Source organism: Ursus maritimus, unplaced genomic scaffold, assembly GCF_017311325.1.
Source record: "Ursus maritimus isolate PB19 unplaced genomic scaffold, ASM1731132v1 scaffold_8, whole genome shotgun sequence".
In the NCBI taxonomy this organism is placed as follows: domain Eukaryota; kingdom Metazoa; phylum Chordata; class Mammalia; order Carnivora; family Ursidae; genus Ursus; species Ursus maritimus.
Genome location: NW_024426996.1, coordinates 31817099 through 31833293, shown reverse-complemented (window position 1 = coordinate 31833293; position 16195 = coordinate 31817099). Strand labels below are relative to the sequence as shown.

General features: G+C 32.4%; 1 protein-coding gene across 4 annotated transcripts in view; it reads right to left on the bottom strand.

The window, feature by feature from the left end:
- Positions 1 to 12673: 12673 nt before the first annotated feature.
- Positions 12674 to 16195, bottom strand: part of EPHA5 (EPH receptor A5) — a 334944-nt gene continuing 331422 nt past the window's right edge. For all 4 annotated transcript variants that reach the window (XM_040625400.1, XM_040625402.1, XM_040625401.1 and 1 more), the window contains one exon: positions 12674 to 12779. In XM_040625400.1, coding sequence (XP_040481334.1) covers positions 12674 to 12779 — 106 coding nt within the window. The remainder of the gene's footprint in view (positions 12780 to 16195) is intronic.

Below are 16195 nucleotides of genomic sequence, written 5' to 3'. Positions count from 1 at the left end.
CCCTAGACATCCCACACAAGAATAACAAGCAAGACTGTCAGTTCTCAAGTTAGTGCTGTCCCATACAACTTTCTACAATGATGGCCATGTTTTATACTTATTTATACTTACTAGCAAGTATAAATACTTGTCTGATAGGATGGCTACCAGCTACATGTGAGCACTTGAAATATGGCTGGTGAGATTGAAGAGTTAACTTTTTAAATTTTAATTAATTCAAATTTATAATGAAATAATCACATATGGCTAAGGGCTACCATATTTAACAGTACACTTCTAGAATGTACACTCCCTGAAGAGGCCTTCCATTAGCCACCAGAGATCAACTGTTCCTTCTTATTTATTCCTAACACCCCTTGTGCACATGATTGTTTCCTTAATTACTTTTTACTAGTATGTCTCACACTGATACGTTATAGCTTCTTAAGGGCGGAGATATTATCCTGAAAATAATAAAAATAACAACCTCAAAGCAATAATTGGAGGTAGTTAACACTTACCTCCTCTCCCCATGTTCCTTCTTTAGTCTCAGAAAAGATTCCCCAAACGATTCTACTTTCTTGGAAAAGTCCTTGGAAGAACCCCTTTTTTCTTACTCCACCTTTCACTTGCTTCTTTATTGGGGAAAGATTCACTGGTTAACATCATGCATGCTAGTACATGGAGTAACTTTGCCTCAAAACTTAGTAGTAAAGAGACATACCTTGACCAGGCTTTGGGGCAGCCTTCTAGGAGAAGACTTGGTGACTCAAACTGTCCATAATCTTTTCCACTTTCTACTACTGCAGAAACTGAATCGTGAAGTAGACCAAGATCTATATGAACAGTGTGTAAATGTCTTTAAAGTCACCTCTGCAATTAATTTGACTAAGAGGTGACTTCCAAAGTTTTGATTGGGAGGGGAAAAAATAAAGCTTCAATTTGTCCTCAAATTCAAGTCAGATTATTCAATTCAGTTGTACCATGGAGCCCCATATATTAGGACCTTTAAAGGCTTCATTTATTAAGGATTCTTTGCTTTGGTTTTTTGTCCCAGGTGGGTACCTAGAAGGAAGAATTGATTAATGTTTGATATCTCTAATTCCCCAAGACTAATAATCACTAGTAATTATTTAGGACTTACTGTGGGCCACAATCTGATGACTACTTTATTCTGTCTTTCATTCAGACAGTATGTACTAAATACCTATGCTGGTCCAAGAACTGTGCTAGGTGATAAGGATACAGCAGTCAGCAAAATAGACCTAGTTTTTGCTTTTATTGAGCTTATAGTTTTTAGGGAAAGACAGATAATAAACAAACAATAAGATATACAAACAAAATACATATTTGTAAGGTACTTAGAAGGAAATAAACAATGTGCCATAATGAAAAAAGATTGGAGCATGGTGTGATACTTTTAGACAAGATGAGTAACCCCCACAGACATTTAATCAGGGACCTTAAGAATAAGAATAACGAGCCATACAAAGTTCTGGGGGAGGAGTGTCCCTGGTATGGGAAACAGTACATACGAAGATTCTGAGGTAGATAGTAGCTTAAAAATCCATGTGACAGGAACATTAAGAATATGGGATGAGCAAAATACTCAGAGTAAATTCGTTATTATCCGTATTACAAATGAAAAGGTGAAAGAGTAGAGATGTAAACTAACTTTCCCAGAGTAACACAGCTAGTGAGTGACAGAGCAAGAATTTGAACCACATCTGTAGGACTCCAGAGTTCATAGTCTGGATCTTGAGTATCTAACATAATAAGTATTTAAACAAATGAGAAGAAAAATAAATAAGTGTTGGAAAAGGGATCTATATAAACCATTAAAACCTGTCTGATCAGCCAAAATATCAACACTAGTCTAGGTTTAACACAATAAAACTTGTGCTAAAAATCCTCTTGTGAAAACAAACCTATTAGATTTCACATCCATATAATTTAGTAGTTAGGTGACTTCTTAATATTTTTTAAAATTGTTCTCTGTATGATAGTATCATTGTTTTAGCTACATAGAATTTGTTTAGTGTTAGTATAGTTTTCCGCTTAGTTCATTGAAGAATAGAAATCAGATTATGTTATCTCTAGGTTCCACTGCTTATGAAGCTATTACTATCAGTATCTTCTATCTACTGGCTTTGAGATACAAATAAATTAATCTCCTAGGAGTGTATCTTAGAATGACTCCCTAGGATTTAGATTAAACTTTGGAAAAATAAGAGGAAATAGTAGGAGAGTGCTATTACAAGTTGTTTGCTTGCAGATATAAGAAATCACTGACTAGAGAATATCTTGTTATTACTTTGTAGGATTTTTAATATTTTATTGTCTGGAATCCTTTGAGAATTCAGTAACGACTATGAGAATTCCCCTCCCAAAATACACGTAGACAAATTTTGAAGATTTACAAAGTTCCCCAGTTCCCAAAGGTTATCATCTAAAGGTACTAAATAACATTTTAAAAGGTTAATAATGCTTGGTTTAACACCTTTGGTTTTGGATAATTTCTCCAGAAATATCTATGTGAAATTTCCATATTTATTTTCTTTGTTTTATTTACTTCCTGACTTTATGAGTCCTATACATACAGATTTCCCCCACTACCCAGAAGTAGAGTATTCCTATGAAATTTTTTGTAAGCTGAAATGGCTTAAAGTCACTGTCCCCTGCTTTCTGAAAGTTTGCAATATGCCACTTCACTTTTACCAAAGACCTACATTAGTACTACCTGGTTTTGCTAACTGAGAGAAATCTGAAGAGGATTTTTGCTTTTTTGAAAAAAACCATCACCTGTATTAATGTAGGTCTTTCATAAATTGGAAGTGGTATAAGGTGAACTTTCAGAAAAGGGGGGTACCTGTATGTACTTCTATTATTTTATACCTCTCTTTTTCCCAGATAGCATCCTTTTTCAAGTTTAACAAAATGTGTGTGTTTGGTGTGTGTGTGTGTGTGTGTGTGTGTGTGTGATGCTTTCTCAATTTTCAGTCTTGTTTCCAGGTTGGTTTTTTCCTCAGTCCCTTAGGGTTGATGTATAGTGGTACGCACTCATTTCTACTAAGACACTCATTCTATCAAGAGGCTTTTGTTACCCATTTCCTTTTTCACAGACAACCTCTCTTCCCTAAGCCTATTGCCTTCCTTGGTTAGGCTATTTGAAAATTTCCATGATTTTTAATATCAAATGATACTTTTGTCAAGGTAATAAGAGTAATAAGACCAAGGTCATGGTTCAATTTTTGTTTTAATATTTTATTCAGTAATCTCTTATTTCAAGACCACATCCTAAGTATCAGAAATTAATGAAATACAGTACATATTTCAAAGTAAGTAAAGTTGACTAATTAGCTTTATATGTTTTAGAGCCTATGCCATTCCCCAACTGCATCGTAATTTCACTATGGCATTGATCTCCAGGAAAAGCAGGCATGAGTACGGATGAAATATTATACATATACATTGCACTGATACACATACAACTCAGAGTGGATGTCTTCTCATCAGTGCTTTCCCAGAGTAGCATTGGTTGAGAAAATATAACATTCCTGTGGTTAACTTGAGAAGTGTTCACATGGATGACAATCTACTCTTAGAATTACCATGTGGTAGTAGTAATAACTACTATAAGCCAAAAGGGTCTCATGATCAAACATTTGGAGAATCATTAAATTAAACTTAGGTGAATGTTTTTCTAGAATGTTTTGTGAAGCTCCAATAGATGATAAGTAAGCAATGCCACTTTTCTTATAAAGCATAAAGGAGCATTTATTTTTGGGGGAGCTTTTTTCTGTATTATGACCATGTGCTTTGAAGGACATAAAGAAACAGCTCATGATTAAACATGGGGAAGTTTCAGGAAATCCTGGGAAAGACTTGGGCTTTACACAAAAATTAGATCATAACTCCTGGTGCTTTCTTCAGCATGAGCAAAGCAAAGGACTGAGAAGTCTACAATATACTTCACCTGAAAACACACTTAGATTGCACATTCTGAAATATTTTATTTGATATTAATATTCATTCTAATTGCATTTCACATATCTGTAGAGAAAAAAAGGATTGATTGAAAAACATTTGTTGTTTGGTCTGACTTCCATAGCTCATATGGTTAGGGCTGTTACCACTCCAGGAAACATGCAGTAAATCATTTCACTTTATCCTTCTATCAGAGTGGAAACCCTTCAAGGATTATCCTTTCAAATGACTGTGACTAAATTTTTATTATCTCTAAAAATTTTTTTTCAGCATAATCCAAGTCAATTTATTTGTTGACATGGTTCAGAGCACCTTCTCTATAGGGTATATCTATTTGGACAAAGGAAAAGTCGGTCTGATGCTTTCCAATTTTTTTCTCTAATTTCATGATCCAAAATTATAATAGTGGAAAAATTTTGGATAAAATTGCCGTTTACTGTTTATAATTGATTGCTCAATGGTGTAAGATTCCCATTTAATTCCCATCATAAAAACGCATAAAGTAAAAAACCAAGCAAGAGCGTCCTTTTGATTTAGGGTGATATATTAATTTTTCTAGGCTATGTTTCCTACTTAGTGCTACCTTTGACTTTTGCTTATTTTTCTACATCTGCTAGTAATATGTATGAGAAACATATTTAATATGAAACTAATAAAATCTTATGACAAATTTCACACGAAGCTGAGGGCAAAGGGAATTTAAAATATAAATTTTGGATATCTATCTTTGTTAACTGTATATAAAGTAGTATCTTCTAGTGGGACTATGGGAGAAGGTATAAGTTGTGTTGAAGGTAAGGTTAGTTGAGATATGCTTATTTTAAAGGTCAACTAGAGATCTTCAGTATAAATTTATATACATGGAGCTATATCTTTGGAGAAATATCAGCACTGGAGATTCAGTATGAAAATTCATTCTCAAATATGTTAAAATTACAAACTTGTGAGTTGATACAATTTTTAAGGGCAAGCATATATTATGGAATGGGAAGAGTACTAAAAACACAATCCTGGAATTTCAGCATTTAAAAGAATGGCAGAATAATAAAAGTTAGTGGAATTAACTGAGAATAAATGGCCAGAAATATAGGCAAAGCAGAAAAGATTGAGTTCTTAGATACCAAGAAAGGGGTAATATTTAAGGGGGACTTTCTTAATGTTGTTAGGACATTAGTAGAGATGACATGAGTTACAGAAGGGATATTTGAGCGTGAGACCACGTTTCAATAAAGACAGAAAAAAAAATAGCACTAATCAACTTCTCTGCTTTGTCTATATAAACTCTATCTCCGAGTCACTAAATAGTTGGTAAATGGAAGTTAGTCTTTATAAAAGTAGTGTGGCAATTAAATAAAAAAAGAATGATGAAAATCACCATTTCAAAATTATTAATGAATAATAATTTGGCAATGTTCCTCAATTACTGTTAACATCACAGGAAGATAGCTTACTTTGAGTGTGCCCTGAGGCTAATACACACTATTTGTGTCTTCTTAAAAAAAATGAAACCTGAATCTGACTCACCTGAATCTGAGTCTAATTGCCAATGTACAGGAAATAAAGGGAACGTTTGGATATTGATTCAAGGAAAACTATAAAAAAATAAAAGTATGATAAAACAGGGGAATAGCAATTGGATATTTGAAAATATTTTGAAAGATCGTGAATTTGTAGATTGTTTAATAGTATGATTATATTAAAAATAATCCCTCTATTTTGAAGATATACACTGAAATATTTATTTATGAAATGATAAAAATGGGCTTTTTTTTTTAATCTGGGAGAGGAGAGAGTCACTGAAGTTATGTACAAAACGAAAGTGGCATTAAGTTGATAATTGTTGAAGCTGGCTTATAAGCACAAGGGAATTTATTAAAATTTTATCAAATTTTATATGTGTTTGAAAGTTTTGATGACATTTATCGAGTAAGAACAAAGATTTCGGTGAGGAGAAAGATTGCAGTGAAGAAGATATATAAAGATAAATAACATTTACTAAACAATTATTATGTAGTCAGCACTATTTTCACTGTCTATATGTATTCTTAGGTTCTCATAATAGCCAAAAAATTGTCTCATTTAATAAATGAGGTACTTGAGAACAGGGAGGTTAAATAGCTTGCCTGAGTTCAAACAACTAGCGAGTTACAGAGCAGGCTTTGACATGCTGGCTCCAGACAACCACATTCTATAGACTCCCTCACATACATGTAGAAGCTAGGTGAAGGGAATCACGGAGACTGATAGGTGAAGACATTCAAGACCAGGTGCAATTGATGGAACAGATTTCAAAGCAGATAGGAGAGCATCATCTGGAACTCAGAGGCAGAGGATTAACTTTAAAAGAGAGAAGGGATGTAGTAATGAAGTATGTAATCTGAAGAAAGTTACTTAGCCTTGCATAGCCTTGATTTCTACCTTTGTTCAAAAGAAAAACAGAATAAATAACTCACTTGAAGGACTTTTGTGAAGACTGAATACAAATTTTTAATTTCTGAAAACTTAGGATCACTAAGAAACTTCCCATTTAAATTAATATCCTCAACATATTAATATTTTTCATTATAAACTTTTAAAATTATGGGGATGATTTAAGAATTAAAAACTCTTGCTATGAAAAAATTATCTATAGTTCAATATTTCTGCCAGTTTTACTCCAATTTGTAATTTTTTAGCTTGCTAATTCAAATAAAATTACATTTAATATTTTATATAAAACTCTACTTGATTTAAATGGCTACTTTGAATTTTAATAAATAAAAATATTTTTTGACTTTTGGTAACAATTTGGTCATGAATCACTTGTAGATTTCGAAGTTCCACAAGCAAAGTTCAGATATTATACCTGGAAATAAATAATAAATAGGTATTGCAATTTTCCATGCTTGTAGTTGAGAAAACTATGCCTATACTAGAAAGATACACTGAATTAAATTGTGCTCCTACTCAGGGAAAGAATTACAAATAAGGAAAACTATTTTTGACCCCTAAGGTTTGGTTTACTCTAAAAATCCAATATGTTAGAAATGTAATCAGTCAAATCCTGGTTCCCACCCAAGGTTTACACTTTTCTTTGTGGAAATGTTCAGATAATTTCTTTCTTGCTAAACTTCAGTTCTTGCACCAATTAAATCAGGAGATTGGCCTAAATGATTCCATTATCTAGATAGCATGGTCAACATTTTGGTTTGTTGTCAACTAAATGTGGTTTTCACCCTGCCTTTGAGGAGCAGTCAGGACTTGGGTAATTTCTTAACAGCTTTGGGTCATGGTTTCCTCATCAGTAAAGTGGAGACAATAAAATTATCTTAAGGGTATATGTGGAAAATTCTAATACAAAATAGTGCCTTCTTATTAAACATTTATATCCACCACCACACCATCCTTCCTACCTGATTACGAATGTCTATAGGATTGGGAGAAAAATCCTTTTTATCATAAGATTTTTACATTTGCAGCAAAGCAGAGGCAAGAATAGTCTATTTGGTAACAAAGTACTCAGAGTCTTTATATGAGGCTATTTACTAAAATTGGAAATGATATCTATACCTTCTACTACTGATTCTATGTATAAGCAAAGGAGTTAAGGATTATTTCCATAGGCATGGTGATGTTACTTTTCATGAATGTAAATGTAAAAATTTATAAATATGATTAATTACCTTGAATACAGCAGATTGCTTGGTATGCTTTTTACAAAAGAAGACCAGTATGATATAATATATACAGAAAAAGAGGGAGCATTTGTACTTACTGACACTTTTTCTTGTAAGAATATAACTCCTTCACCCTATGCCATAAGCAGATGCTTGGCAGTGAGAAGATGACCAACTAATGCAAGACAGCAGAGTCTCTTTTTGCAGATGGTACACACAGTTTTCTGGGTTTTTTTTTTCAAGTAATATTGTATTACACTGTCACAAATCAACTTCTAATTAGGTTTCACACAATTATGCTCATGTTCTACAGTCTTATGTCAAACTCTAGTTGCAAAAATACTTGAATGCAAAGATTCATGAATATGTCTTTGAAGAAAATGAATGCTGATTGCATTTTAAATATTTAGCGTAGGAAATTCAAACATTTTTATTAGAACTAACTGAAATCATTATACAAAGGCTGTGAGTTTAGAATCTTTGAGGGGAGGGTCAAGCATGACAATCGGATTTAACTGTATTCAAAGGGTTTTTTATTTTCTGAAAAAATATAAAATTTCATATCTTACACTACAAAAACATATACACAAACCAAATGCACAGAGAGCTTCAAATGGGGAAAAAATACAGAAACACTAATCCTTTCTTGAATTAATGCTTAGGCAGGGATTTGAGATATCCTGATGCCTAGCCTAGAATAAGATACTCTATACAGCTGCTTCTGACCTGCTTGAAACTAAGAGAATTTAATAAACATATTAACAAATGACTGAGTCTAAGTTTTATTCTCAGACTATTATAAATGAAATTTACACACTGTAAAATTATTAAATGTAAAACTATAGCAATCTAAAGATTCACAAATATGTTGACCACTAAAATCTCTACTGTTAATATAGCCCAGACTGAATAAACATGGCTTATTTTGCCACCTTCAATTTTTTCATTGACGCTTAGAAGAAACAAATGACACTTGATTCTCATTATTATAAATAGATTCTCTCTCTCTCTTTTTTTAAAGAATTGTGTTTTCTCCTAAGCAATAATTTTGTGGTCATTCTGAATAAGAACATTCAATCATTTATGTGTAAAAAGATGTTTTTTATAAACCAACATGAAAAGGAAGTTCTTATCTATTTCTCCTTCGATACATTACTATATAATTAACAGCATAATAGAGAAAAATATTCAATGTAACCAGCTGTGCTACAGAGTTGAAAAAATGATGACTTGTTCTAGTTATTAATTTCAAATAAAACTAGCATTTTGAGTGTTTATTCATTATCATCATCATCATCGTATTGTACCTACTTTTTATTTATTTTGAGCTTAAACATCTGGCAGGACATACGCAAAGACAGTTTTTTGTTTTAGAAAGAAAAAAAAATTGGAAAAAGACCTTATCCTACTATGCAATATCATACATCTAGTAAATTTCTAACATCTGACGCAAATTTGCCAAACCACATACCATTACAAACAAAAATGTCTTCCACAGGTAAATTTTTCTACTTGTGCTTCTGCAAGCCCGCTTTAAATGGGAGAAAGAACGGTGTTAAAAAAAAAAATCTTTGACTTTCACATAGAGATTAAATAGCAGACATGCAAACACATAAGTGTTCAACAGATATTAATTTTTCATTTTAAACTTAAGATGTGAAACTATCTCTTCACCATTGCACACTCGTTAAAACTCTTTACAAACTAAGTGAAGGATGTTCTGTATTGTTTTGGCAACTCTGAAACTAATAATGCTGGCCACATTTAAGTTTAGACAGAGTATTGGACTATAATTTTTACAGTAATCCTACAACTTTATAACACTGACTTGGTGATTAAAAGAGAAGAAATAAAAGACCATGCACATTTTTTTTTACATGAGAAAAGCAAAATCTTTACATTTTTACATACAATTCAGATATGTCAATGGCCAAGAAGAACATGTGAGCAAATGGGAAGATCAGGAAACAAATTATGATTGATAAAAGTAGTAATTGAGTGACTTCAACAGTATCAGTAAGTTGAAAAAAACTCCCTGCTTGTACCTATTTTTCCAAGTTCAACATTGAGAACGACTCATGCTTTAAAGGTATTGCTACTCTATAGTTACAGTAACATTATGTATTATTTGACAAATCTATCTTATGTGCTAAAATTATTGAGTCTATGTTTTATTTTTAGTTGTCTGGTGGGTGACAAAATGAACCAAAAGGATAAGAAATCACACAATCAAGATTTGTCAAACCTCGCCCTGGGTTACTGCCTCACCGCATTTCACAAGAGCCGCCTCTTCTCCGGGTTCCACTTCTCACATTTATAGATGAGATTGGCACTTCCCAATTGGTGACATATCCAGCGGTGAATAAATATTTCAGAAAGGAATTCTTGCCTCTTTTTATGTGGGGGGGAGCATATCTTATTTGAAAGTCTCTATTTCTTTTAAAATCATATTGACATTCTTTAGAAATTCTCAACCAAAGTGAGATGTAGATGAAATTTATGTGTCTAACTTTCAACTCAATTTACATTCCAAAAGGAATACCAAGATTGCAAAGGAATTGATCCATATTAATTTATACTGTTCTTTTATGAAAAAGAGGACATCTACATTTTAACTTCAAATTCTAATCACTTAAATACTCTGTGCTGACCTCCCAATCATTTTTGAAATATAAAGTTAGAAGACAATTCAGAAAATATCTCTGTTATTAGTAAGTAATTGAGGCTAGTCCTAACATTTATGATAACTTGTATTTTAAATCAATATGTCTATTCCTACTTTGAAGTTTCTCAATTGTTACTTCATCACTTAAATATTGTTTTTACAGAATTCAATAAAGTGCAACATGTCTCCAATTATTTTGTACAAAAAGAATTAGTTCAGTTCATTTTGTTTCTTGAAATGAACAAGAGCATCTCTTATAATGGTGATGCCCATTTGTGATTTTATCAAGACAATGCTAAATCCACCTTTCTCTACTTTCTCTGCAAATTTCACTATCTGTTAAAGTATACTTGAAGTGTATTTTGTTAGGACCCATGGTACAGTATAGATCTAATAAGTAATTATAGCTATAATTGGGCTGAACTAAATATACATACCATCTGAGAATTGTTTAGAATCTTTGCTTTTTCCTTTTTTTCCCCATATTCTTCAGCAAAGAGTTACCTTACTGCTTAAGTAAAAGGTGGGCAAGGTAGAAAGAAGTTATTCCTTGAAGGTTTATTCTTGTATGTGTTAACATTCAACTAAAACAAGTGCTTGGAAAAGACAGAATACCGTTAGTATCGTGCAGGTTTATTTTCTATGGATTTCATTAATCCAGACGACTCCAATATACTATTGCCTTTGATAATCAGAAATAGGCTGTATTTTGTTCAAATGTGATGCTCTTTGAATAATCACATGTCATTCCGTGATTTCTATAAAATGTAATACTATTAAAATTTTTTTTATTTCACCAAGGAGCTCAGTTTTGTTCAAATTCTAATAAATCACATAATTTTATAACACAAATGTCCATCTTCACCCAGTGTGGTACATAGAATGTACATAGAATATATCTTATATTCCTTAATAAGACCAACTAAATAATGCTTTGGACTGGTTTATCAAGGTAAGTTCAAATTGATGACACTGAATACAAGAAGAAATTACCAAATGAATGAACAGCCATCAACAAATAAAACTTGTTAAGTTTTGAAACAAAGACAATTCTGAAGGAAATACATATAGATATATGTATTTTAAATCATGAAAATGAAAAATGAAAAAAAATATATGTATTTCATCATTCCATTGCTGCCTTAGTATCAAAATTTCTAGAGCTGAACCACAAGGGAAATGGTTACAAAGGATTAACACTTAGGGGTAATGCTTAGTGCTATGTGCCTGGATTTAACAACATTAACAGAAGCCTGCTCAGTTAAATCCTTCTACATCCTGCTGAAAATGTGCCCTTCGGTGTCAACTTTGCTTGACAAGATATTTTCTGGGACTCAGAAAGGTGAAATTTCTTACAGGGGTGCAAGATTAATGGCTAGAAGAACTGCATTGTCACAGATATCATAAAGTGTTTTCAAAAAGCCAAAGGGGATTTAATCTTATAGACATTTCCCGTTAGTGAATAAAGAGATTTAGTAGCTTTTGGACATATGAGAGGAAGAAAGACAGAAGCTTGTGTTAAAATTTCGTTATACTGCTTCCTTATTTCTCCTATTCATATTATTCTGTAGAACACTTGTTCCTGTATGTTGCTAAAATTAAAACACTATTAAAAATGCAAGCAGAATGATAACACACACATGTGCAAGCATCACACACAAAACTCCAACTTAAGTTGATTCCTGGGTATATAGCAAATTATACAGTATATACACATTTATTACCTAATAGTTTCTAGAAGAGCAACTAAAAGTAAATTTTATAACACAGAAAAATAAATATACACCCTGTATTGTACTTGTCCTTGATCAAGCAACATATTTATACACTAGAGTCTATAACTTAACGCTGTGTAACAGCATTTTAAAATTACAAAAGAAGATATCTATTAAGAAATTATCTAATCATATTGCTCTTCAATACACTTATGTAGACAATTAAGACTTGAAGTAAACTTCAGTAAATTGCAGCTTCTGTTAGCCCACAAATGGCTATAAACTTTTCCTTTCAAGTAGATTCTCGGAAGTTTTGAAAGGGGCTGCCTTAATTCAGTCTGTAAAGGTGCTATATATAGTTATATTTTTCATTTATAAAATTTTGTAGAAGTAGTGGAAAGGATTTTCTTGTTGCAACATAAGATAATGTTTAACCTCATGTTTTTATTCCATGCAGGTTATATTTGCTTCATGAAAAATGAAGACACTGAGGAAGATAAGCAGATTTTAGCAAAACACTGATTACAAATTCTGTGGCTGAAACAAATGCTCTCCTAAGTTTAGAAATCACCGAGTTTTCCCTTTTTTCCCCTTTTTTTGTTAAAATAAATCTCAGGGCTTGTTTACAAAGTGCAGAATCATTCACTTGACGAAGTGACATTAAAGTGAAGTTACAATGGCACCATCCCATTCACCAGCTGCACCTTCATTTCTTGAAGGCTGTTCATGATCTTCTTCTGGTGACCGACAAGAGTCACTCCAAGCCGTCTCAAATCCCTGCATGAAGAAAGCACACATTGGATGTATGTATTGATGCAATTGGTAGCACACTTCAATATCTCACGCTGGCAAAGACACAAACATTTTGCAGAAACTAATCAGATTACAGTCCCAATTTTGATATATGGGGTCCAATTTTCAAAGGCAGGCTCCCAAATTGTACCTTGAAAATCTGTTTGCAGTCAAACATTTAATTTATAATAATAAGGAGTGCTAAAATATATATTTGCCTCCTTTTTTTGGCTTCATTATTTGAGTGGCACAGAGTGGTGGAAAAACAAATTTACACATGCTTACCAAGAGCATATTTAAATTAAAGGTACAATTTCGTTGAACAATTTTGAAAATATGGACCTACAATAGGAACAACAACTTTTTTTTTTTTGCTAAAAGAAGTAAGCATAAAATATACTCGTAAAATTTTACAGTTACGCAGCTGAAGACCAAACTCTTCAAATGACTCAGTCAGTACAATCATTTTATACAACAGATAACTTTACTGGATAATGATCACTACATTGCTCTTAGAGCACTTCCAAATATTTTATGTTTTACTTGGAACCCAAAGTACCAGAGCTTTCTTCCTTTCCCAAATAATATCTAGGCTCTACAGGCATTTAGAGCATTCTGAAGATTACACACTATCAGAAAGTCTTTTCAACCAAGATACATACCTACTGTTTCTTTTAAACAAGCTTATTATTCAAAAGAAAATTACAAATGTTTAGATTTCTAAACTAACAGCATATTATGGAACTCAAGGTCAATGCCCACGGGTCTTAATTGTTATTTCATAGTATATTCAGAAATTCTATACCCCTACAGTATGTATTTGGCAAATAATGGAATAATTATTCAGGTATGTTTGGCAAGTGGTAACATTAATTATAGGAAAAAAATAACAAATCAAGATTTTTAAGTGACAAAACTGTTTGCCACGTTAGATTTCTTTAGATAATTACTTTATTGAATACCTTATACTCAGAGGATATTTTTGCATTCAGAGTATCTTAGAATTCTTTAGAATTGGATACAATGACATTAGAATCATTATATGCAAAATTGGATAGCTGTGGAAGCAAGTAAATCTCTTAATTATCAGAGAAGAGAAATTTTAAAAATGGGAACTTAGGTTCTACATTTATTAGTATTGGAAATAATTGCTTATTTAAATAATATCTTAGGTTTCTTTTTCCTTTTGTTTTCTTGATTTTTTACAGGAGTTTTAACAAATGGCAAGCAGCTAATAAAAGGAGCAATTGATACCTAGGGTGGAAACAGTTCTTTCTTAGAATGTGAATATTAAACATTAGAGAGTCTTGGAAGATAGAGTCATGGAAGATAATCATCAGCAAAAATTAAAAGAAAACAGTAAAAGTCCACTTCAAAGCAAAATCACTATTGTTAGTTATGAAATAGACTATAAAATTAAGCTAGTTACTGACCAGCATAGGGATAAAAGAAGCTTGAGCTTAATTTTTTTCTCTTTTCTACTACACCGGAGTTTCTTGGCTTTGCTCCTGTTAACATTATGGGCTGGATAAATCTTTGTTATAGAGGCTACTCTGTGCATTACAGAATATCTAACAGCATCCCTGGCCTTTACCCACCAAATACCAGAATCATTGCACCACTGCTGACCCTTTGTGGTGACAAGACAAAATGTTTGCCATATGTCCCTTGAATAGCAAAATCTACCCCGGTCGACAACAATTGCACTAATATAAAAATAATAGGTGAAAATTAAGATGTCCTCTTCCTATATGCTAGGAAAAAACATAACTCTATAACATAGATTTTTGTTAATCATTCATAGATGAGGAAATGAAGGCTTAGAGAATTTTAATCACTTGGTTAGGTAACACAGCCAGTGGGTAGCAGGGTTAATATTTAAACCAGGAACCTGACTCCAAAGTCCATACTCTTTTAATTTCTCATTACTCTGAGATATAATTTTGAGCAAAGTACTTCAAATTACATACAATGATTTATTCATCTGTAAAATGGGAATGCTATAGTGATAACATCAAATATCCAAAATTCTAAAAGAAGGAAGATATTTAATGGTGGAAACTGAACACATACTTCTTTGAGTCTATGGTAACCCAATCTATACTTCATGGCAATTTCTGTTATGAGTTTACTAATATTCTCATGTTTCTACAATTTATGAATCATGAAGAACTGTGTAGATGTGGGTGTTCATGTGTGCTCACTAGCATACTTCGGACCTAAGTCAGGTGACAGGGACTAAAATTTCTTACCCTGAAAATAATTCGTTCTCTGCTAGAAAATTCATATAATTAGTAATTGAAATGAAGTTTTAAAACATATGTTTTATCCAGGTTCGAAAGTCCTGATGTATATATGTACTTAAATTGCACAATTTGTATGATTAATCCAACTATTAGGAATGAGCTTTTGAAAATAATCGTTACAGTTGATTCTGAAAGACATGAGAAAGAAATTATAGGTTTCTCACTGAAACAGCATGGATTTTGAATATACAATACCAAAATCTTAATTTGAAGTGTGCGCACGCATGTGTGTTGGGGGGGATGGTGTGGGGAGTGTGGGTGTGCACGCACGTGCTCCACATTCGAACACCTGGTGTCTCACTGATATCAAACCACTGGTTTAACTTATTTTTATTTCCACTGTTTTAACTTGTTGTTATAGTATACGTAAATATGACTTCATTCTCTCAAAATATCTTGACCGCAAGAAAGACTCTGGTTCAGTGCTTTGGAAATTTAAATTTTTTAAGACATCTATATCATGTGAAAGAACAGATGTTTTGCAAAATTGTATTTGATTAGTAAATGTAGTTATAGAGCTTGTGTTTATAGGCAAATAAAATCTTTCTTTCTTCAGAATATATCTAGATTTTAAGTTAATTTTTAAAAAATTTTCCCAGTGAGTTAAATATAAGATTTTATTTCAAGGTCCACTTATGATCTGATTATCCCCTAAGATGTACATGGAGGGTTAGACTACGGAAATTCACTCTCCCTCCATCCTACCTCCTCCCCATCCCTCTTTCCATGGAAGAAATGGAGTTATAAAAACACAGCATTGCATTTTATATATTGCCATAAATTTTGTGTGTCTTTACTAGAATGCCGATGTTTTTAAAATCTGACTTGCCATTTCAAAAGCTGTCAAATTAATGTGCAGAGATTTAGAAATAGCATGATTATAATGCACGCAATGTACATATACCTTTATGCAATGTGATTTTCAGTGAAAAGGTGGGGGAGAAATAAGATCATTTCTGCAAGTTAAAATTATTCTCAGCAGTAAAGAAGTTTCTTAAAAAATCCTGTTTAATATTTTTCTAATTATATTACAAGTGACAAAATAGTATTAAGTAGTTTTGTCTCCTACTTTCATGATTTCTAAGAATTGTCATT